Below are 8,184 nucleotides of genomic sequence, written 5' to 3'. Positions count from 1 at the left end.
AACAAAAACAGTCATTACATCTGGGGTCAGTGGCGGTAACAGCTGCAAGGTGTTTATTTGGTTATGGTAGTTGTTAACCAAATGTATCATACTCAGAAATCAAAACTCACCTCTTCAAAACTGCTTTTAATGTCTGACTAATGCTGTGTGTTTTAAGTTTTAAGTTTTTAGAGTGTAGCTTTTATATGTTGTTTTTAAATGTCTGTAAAGCATCTTTGAGTACTCCGGAAAGCGCTCTATAAATAAAATGTATTATTATTATTATTATTATTATTACTTATCTTAAGAAATATGGTAAATATAAAAAAAGAAGACGAAATGATTATAGCAGCGTGGAAAAAAACTATTCATTAATTACATTCACAGTTATTGAAATTACTTGAGAGTAGTTTCTAACATTATAAACTATGGAAGATAAATTGGATTCTATCTTTCTTTGCTGTATAGGGTGGCTTGGCTGATAGATCACACAGGTCACATGACTAATTCCCGGTGAACAGGTGAGCACATATGAATGAAACGCAGGTTGGGGCTCGCTAACTCCGTTGAAGAGGAACGACTCTTCAGCAGCGCTGTGTTTCCAACCCGGATGACTTTAGCAGGTGCACCAGGTCAGAGCAGACACAACACGCTGCGGCTCGTAGCGCAGAGAGGCTCTCTCAGGTCTCCTGTTGTGTTAAGACTCATTGTGTTTGTTCAGCCTGTTTATCCGGACGTGTAGCTCAGTGAAGCAGAATATAATCAGCAGAATATTCGTCGATTAGTTTACAAACAGGGACGGTCTTGTTTGCTAACTTTAGCTCACGGTAGCTGCTCTTGTGTTACCCATGTTTCAGCTGATTAAAACAATGTTTTGGTAGATATCACCTATGGCTAATCAGAGTTTTGTCTGTGATTTAATTTACATGCAGTACAGGTGACATATTCTACATTTCACACAAGTCATGAAGGTGTTTTTCAGGAAGATACACAGCATCTTCCTGAGGATTGTCCTGTTTCCGGGCACATTTGGCCGGACTCGGGCCGCCGCCTCGGAGGTGCTGACCTGCCACCTGCTGCAGCGTCAGCTCCCTCCGTGGACCTCCTACTGTGTCCGCTACAGCTCCGTCCACAACGACCAGTTCGGACTGTCCAACTTTAATTGGAGCGTCCAGGGATCCAACTACCAGATACTGCGAACAGGCTGCTTCCCCTTCATAAAGTACCACTGCACCAAGGCGCCTGCGCAGAACCTGGACTATGAGGACAGGTTTTTCACCGTGTTGAAGGTTCTTAATTTGGGTCAGTAATTATATTTAATGCACAATTTTTTTTATAAACACTTCAATATAATCACTGTGTCCTTTTTCTTTCTTTTACCACAGGCATCCCTTGTTTGGCCTATGGCATTGGTTGCTGGATGGTAGTGGGAGCTGCAGAAACAGTGCAGACAAGTGCTGGACCTGTCACAGTCTATTTTGCCTACAAAGAAGATGAAGGCGCACAGTACTAAACCATGAATAAATCTATTTTTTGTGTATTTTTTGAGACTCTTGTCTGCCAAGCTGCTGTACTTAAAACAGTTGAAATGTTCTGCTGGACATATTGATGAAGAGCCATCTTATGTCACTGGTGCTCTTATTGTCTGACTGCACAGGTTCATTTGTGTTTAATTATTTAAGATTTAAAAGCAGCACAGAAGTCAGTAATGCATGTTATTACACTGACACACAATACTTACTGTGTTTGTTCAGAAAGCTAACTTTCCATTAACATTTAATGAAAGGTTTAGGATTTCTCGAAGAATGGACTGTTTGACACTGCACTTTTTCATGGATGTTTCCAAAGCCATGTTTGTGAACGTTGTATTAGCCTCCAGTGCACATGTCTTCAGAGTCGATGCATTGTAAAAGTATATATTTTGCAACAAATATTAAATGGTGTAAAATGACTGAGATGATTCGGCTGTAATGGTTTTCACTCCTGTTGATGTCATAAGGGTCAGCCAGCTTCTCGAGACTCTTGGAAAAAGTTATAGTTTTAAATAAGATCATTTCCTTTATAGCTCAAGTCTTAAATATTAAAGTGATAGCAAGTGTAATCATTTTATTTTATTTAATCATTTATGTCTTTTGCTTCATTTTGTGTAACAGGACTTTAAATAACCCTGGCTCATTTATTTAAAGGTAAATTAGTGATCACTATGCATGCAACAGATAGTCAATAGTGTTAGAGGAAAACCAGTGACGAGACAGGTCTGATAAAATAGGTTTTAATTACCAAAGTGTGGCCTTTGTATAGAGACATCTACATCCCTTCCTTCGGGCCTCCACTGGCCTTTGATTTCTAGTAATGTGCTTTGCTGACAGGGCACACTTCCCTCTGCTGCAGAGTCCAGCTCCCTCTGAGAGGCAGGTTGACAAACTGTCTTATTGATTTCTTCACTCCTCAGCATCTCCTGCTAATAGCATTTATCAGCGACCTCAATTTTCTGTCCTTGGCCTCTTCATTTTTAGCAACAATGAAACCGAACGAATAATTTCTTGTTATACATGTTAATCAATGCACCTTTTGACCTTTCTTTGCATTCGAAGGCTGCGATGTATCGGCCCACATGTTGTTCATGATGTACCGCCTCTTCACGAGTGTCCTGTTTGGTAAAACTTGCTCGTCCTATGCAAGAGCATTTACAAGGTAATTGAATCCAATATTTTAAAAAAAATCAAAATTTGTTAAATGTTCCTTCCTCATTGTCTCATGGTAGGAGCTCCGTTATTTCTTTAGGCCTAGCCAACATAACCTCTTTTCCCAAAAACAAATAGAAAACTGCTTTGCTGTGCTGAATCAAGCACACTAATAACTAAATGAGATATTAAACACATATTTAAGGTCTCTGGATGAACAGTAATTTGCATATTTTTATTCTAAGCAAAGTAACTGTTGTGTTAAAGATGTCCGACCCTCATGCAGAATTCATATGCAAAATCCTCTTAAACAGCGTGATGACACCATACTATCTCTTAATCATACTAATTGCCTCGAACGCGGAACATTTAGACACACTTATGGAAATCTGATCCATAGTATCAGGCTGCACTTAAATCCCCCCTCCTTTCATTTCCAACCTTTCATCAGGGCTGAAAATGTGCATGGGGAATGCTCAGGCAACCATGTCTTAATTACTCATTGACCCTTTGACCCACGAGCTGCATTGATACCACCGTACAGCCAGACACAATTGCGTGGGGTTGCAGCTGACTGCAGCTTTGTGTGCCGCTTTTACAGGATGATGTGAGTCAGTGAAACTTAAACTGTGGAGCCTGTGAGTACATTGTATTTGTTTTCAGGGCTTCACCTTTGAGTCACTCTAAACTGCAGGGGAGAGCACCCCTTCAGCTCCGGCAGAGGCTTAGCGTTACACATCGAACCTCAGTCAACACAAGTGCAGGTCTAGGGTATCTGTACTGCAAACGAGCTGCTGTAAATTAACAAAATATATCAGCATTTGTTGGCGAGAGTGATGCCTTTTAATAGCCGGGGTAGTGTAGTCCTGTATTGAAGGGTCTAAATTACCAAACACACATCTATTCTGGTAATGAACAGAGAATTAATGCCTGTTTGGCAAGTTTAATTGCATTGCGAAAGCTCGTAATAAGTTTTGTCAAGGTGAAATCTTTAAATACTTGTACTGTTTAGAATTTAGGTAAGTAAAGCAAAACAAGTGCTGAAATTGAGTGTAGTGTTGCTGTAAATTGTTAATGTTCAACAGTGAAATTGCTAATCAACTTGCAGAGAGTTGTAATTATCTTCTAATTAGCTAATAAATTCTCTGTTTCTTCAGAGCAACAAAAAAAAATAAAATGGCACAAACCATGTTCATCTTCTTCAAATAGTTGATGCAGCCGGTTCTTAAATCAATTATTTAGCAGGAAAGTCACAGCAGTTTGTTCTCTGTCATATAGATATATGGCTTGGCAGAAACAATTATTGTGTGAACAAACCCCTGCAGCTAATACAGGCGAGGTTATCGTTATTAAGCCTCTGGATCGGCCACCAGCATCGTCTCCGCACTTGCTCCACGAGCAGCGGGGGTACCAGAGCCATCACTCAGATCACTTTAAGGACCGCACTTGGAATTACATCTTAATGCAGAGGTGTCAGCCAACATTGTCACAATATTCACAGAGAAATGGCACATTTTGAATTACAATGTGACAACGGAAACATAAAGCTCATTACTTTTCATCTAGAAAACCTCTCCAGTTGCATATATGGACACTTTGATCAGCTTTGAAAGAGTTCTACTTAAGCAGAGTGAGAGACCTCTATATTTTGATTTGTAATAGTTTAAAGAATTGGTTAATAATTGCTGACCTTTTGTCATTGACACTTGAATTACTACTTTTTCTTTCTCTTTTGGAGGGATGGTAGCGCACTGAAGCTGTTAAATATATATTATGGTGTATTTCTTCACCCAAGGGAAGACAAGGGGCACCATGATTATTTCCTTTACATCCCCCTCTCTTCTTTATCTTTATGATATGTTTTATATATATATATATATATGTATAAAACATATGTATATATATGTGTGTGTGTGTGTGTGTGTGTGTGTGTGTGTGTGTGTGTGTGTGTGTGTGTGTGTGTGTGTGTGTGTGTGTGTGTTGGGGGAAGGGGAAGTATTGAAACGCTTTGCCTGCTGTGCCAATCAGCGATGCCAAAGCTACTGTCAGTGGGTGGCTGAAATGTCTGTCACTCATCTATTCTGGCTTTTCTGGCTCAAGACCACTCCCAGCTGACATTATGACTTAAGTTGCAGTAAATACAAATTCTGGATCATTTTTGTTAAGGTTCCTCAAAATTCTACTTCACATTTAAAGTGTTATAAACACGCTAATTTTGTATTCTTAGAGTGGATCCAAATTTATAAAGTTTAATAAATCATTGTCATTGCTGTTTCTGTGTTTAGTTGATGCCCTTGAGCTGGTGCACTTAACTTCATGCCCAAATCCATTTTTTTCTTCCTGTTCAAGTTGATTATTGTTATGTTTTTATTTCTTGTTGATGATGTGGCTTCATGTTCACTTCATTCATACTCAATGCTTACTCTATTGACATTAAGAGAATAATGGATTTTAATAGTTTTTCCACGACTTATCGGGAGAGTTAAATGAACTATCCATTTTTATTATATATTATGCAGTATTTAAAGTTTCAGCTCATTAAAAAACAGACGCCCTCAACATCCCCCAGGCTGTCTTTTACCCCCCACCAGCATGCAGTCAGGCTCCTCTAGCCACGGGCTCTGCTTGATCTGTTTTTCCTAAGTCAAAAATGAAATACTCAGAAATATTTATTTATTTGCTTATGCCTTTTTATTTCACTAAAGAACAGCCTAATGTCTTTGTAGCTTTAACAAGCGGCATCAGTGGATCAGAAAAAGGGCAATGAGCATGGTTTTGTTTGATTGGTATGATTTGTTATACTAAATGTATGTTTTATCATTTGGTTCACGATAAAAATATGTTATTTAAAAAATGTACTGCATGTGCCTAAATGTTGCACCAGAGCAGGCCTCTTGTGTAATTTGTTTGCACTGCTTCTTACTTGCAGAATAAGGAGCAACCTACACAGCAACTCAATGCCAGACTGGGGATTTACATTAAATACACTGATACTGATGCTGCATACAAACATCGAAATGGAATAAATCAATTTTGTTCTGAGAAATGCTTCACATACTTTTTTGATGCAGCGTGATCTCCAATCTTTCTGCAAATGAGCTGCAGCCCCTTGTAATGGTTTCTGCTCCTCGTGGGAGGCCGGTGTCTCAGAAAAGCTGCTGATTGAGGGAGAAATGTAATACAGGTGTAAAGCAGACTTGATAGGGGTCTTACACGAGGGTTATGCATTTTAACAGTGATATACATACTGTTACATATTTATCAAAGAATATGGGATTTGCTGGGTTGACTCTTTCTGGCCTACAGAGATTTGTAAGTTTCTGCTGGAGTGTTGTTAATTCTGGCGGAGAGGGTGGCTATTATGTTGAATTAATAGGAATTAAGGGTTTAAATTGGTTAAGTAAGCACTTCATTAATCGTGAGTGGATTGCTGCGTGTGAGAGGTTTATTGGTGCTGTAGTGCTTAGATGAAGGAAAAGGAGGGAGTTGAGAATTAAAAAGCTGGTTGGTGCTCAGAAGGTGTAGACAAGAACTCACAAAGAAATTACATAATGTAGAGCTGAAACCATTGTTTGATTAACTGGTTAGTCAATTGACGGAAAAAATATTTGCAACCATTTTGATAGAAGATGAATCATTTCAGTCATTTAGTTAGAAAAAAAAAAGGGAGAAAACATTTTTCAGGTTCTAGCTTCTCAGATGGGAACATTGCTGCTTCTCTTTGTCATATTTCAAAATAAATGAAATACTTTCGGGTTTGGGACATTTTTTCAGACAAATCAAGACATTTGACTCTGGGAAGTTGTGATTGGATTTTTCTGAATGTTTTAAAAGTATGAATTAGGTATTTGAACAAATGACTGTAAGGTTAATCGATAATGACAACAAGCGTTAATTGCAGCTAATATAATAATATTATAATGTACTCTACATGTTATGGCAAATGTTCATTAATGTATCTATCTTCTAATGTAACATTGGTATGTATGTATGTGAAAGTAAAACCTCTAGCAAGAGGTTCTTTTAAAGTCCTTGCTGACTGCATATTTGCAGTATAACATGCTGATGGTGCATTGTACGTAACTTCCACTTGGACATCAGGGTCTTTTGGACATCAGGTACTATTTTCCAAGTTTTACTGCAAGACACAGACTGAAATTTGATTTAAGGCTCCATTTGAATGCTGAAACCTTTAAGCAAAGGTGATTGTTCAATAATGTAATCGTCTGCCCTCAGTCCGGACACGGCGAGAGCTGCTGTAAGTGAAGTTATGGCATGGGTCAGTTGGAAGCGTCTGCCTCACTTGATGTGGCTCCCCCAGCAGAGGTGGACTAATTGAGGTGTGTTTTTATCTGGGCTTGCTAATGATGATGAGGGTGCTGGAGAAGTAGACTGTCCCCTTAGGCTGAGGAATAGCATGACTTAGCCAACCTTCTGTACTTATTGTCCAACAAAGGGGGAATTCACTTAATGCAGTGCTTCAGAAAAGTGGATAATTGTGGCCACAATCAATAAAGTAACAGAGCGGAAAATGAACGGTGTGCGCGGTGTAGCTGTGTTGTATATATTTGACGGAAATCGAAAGGAGCGAGGTTCTTGTTTAGTTTTTTGTGTTCGTTTCATCCAAGTCATTAAATTAGAAGTCGTTCCCAGTTTATTCACACAATATACACATGCAGGCAGGTTAAAGCCATACATGTTTACTGTGTGTGTGTGTGTGCGTGTGTGTGCGTGCGTGTGCGTGCGTGCGTGCGTGCTTGCGTGCGTGCGCGTGCGTGTAGCTGTGACTACAAGCGCATGTGTGTTTGTGTTTATATGATGGAGGGGGTAGGTTTGGTTGGATGAGCCACATTGTTCCTGTGCGGCCTAGTGACATCGCTGGAGGGCAGAGAGGGATGGAACCTGAGAGGGGTGACAGTGATAAATAGCCCTTTTAATAACAGCTGCCCCACTTGGCCAGCTAGTCCCAGTGAGTGTCCTCTGTGTATTTATGCCTATGTTTATTTATGCATCCATAGCATGCAGAAAATCACCACCGCAGGGGTACAATCATTCTTTTTTTTTTTTTTTTTTTTTTTTTTTTTTTTTTGGGGGGGGATTGCATCGGTTTAACTTTGGGATGGGGGTTAGCGAGCTCGTCTTAAACCGAGTAGATATTAATTTAACCCTCAGGTTGATCTGTTGGTATGTCTATGCTGAAATATACAAATATCTGAGAGAGGAGTCTCGCTATAAATACTTAAAGCACAATCAAAAGTCCAGAACAATAAGAAGGGGTTATGTTTTAATGTGAATGTGAATGTCACAGTTTAGGATCTCAGTACAGTGGTAGAAATACCATTGAAATCCATAGAGAAGAAGATTTGAATGCATAAACGAATCCTGCGATTTATTTTTTCCAGTTTTGAGGACAGATTAAATGTTCTAAATGCCCTGTATGTTTTTCCAAATAACCGGGACATCCTTTTACTTGGTAGTATAATGGATTATCTGACGCTCTGTGCAGCCTTCAATCTGCATG

General features: G+C 39.2%; 1 protein-coding gene across 4 annotated transcripts; it reads left to right on the top strand.

Moving 5' to 3' along the window:
- The first annotated feature begins 574 nt into the window (after positions 1 to 574).
- On the top strand, positions 575 to 1,915 carry c19h15orf61 (chromosome 19 C15orf61 homolog). Of its 4 annotated transcripts, none has more exons than XM_054620058.1 (3): positions 575 to 663; positions 962 to 1,281; positions 1,365 to 1,915. In XM_054620058.1, exons 1-3 carry the CDS (start codon positions 590 to 592, stop codon positions 1,490 to 1,492), a joined length of 522 nt encoding a protein of 173 aa, XP_054476033.1. In that variant the 5' UTR covers positions 575 to 589; the 3' UTR covers positions 1,493 to 1,915. The 4 variants fall into 4 exon arrangements, with proteins under 4 accessions (XP_054476033.1, XP_054476035.1, XP_054476036.1 ...); XM_054620060.1 differs by having other exon boundaries at positions 618 to 806; positions 917 to 1,281; XM_054620061.1 differs by having other exon boundaries at positions 618 to 806; positions 912 to 1,281.
- Positions 1,916 to 8,184: the final 6,269 nt, after the last annotated feature.

This window comes from Anoplopoma fimbria, chromosome 19, assembly GCF_027596085.1.
Source record: "Anoplopoma fimbria isolate UVic2021 breed Golden Eagle Sablefish chromosome 19, Afim_UVic_2022, whole genome shotgun sequence".
In the NCBI taxonomy this organism is placed as follows: domain Eukaryota; kingdom Metazoa; phylum Chordata; class Actinopteri; order Perciformes; family Anoplopomatidae; genus Anoplopoma; species Anoplopoma fimbria.
The sequence above is the reverse complement of the archived record's forward strand: the minus strand, read 5'-3'. Positions and strand labels throughout refer to the sequence as shown.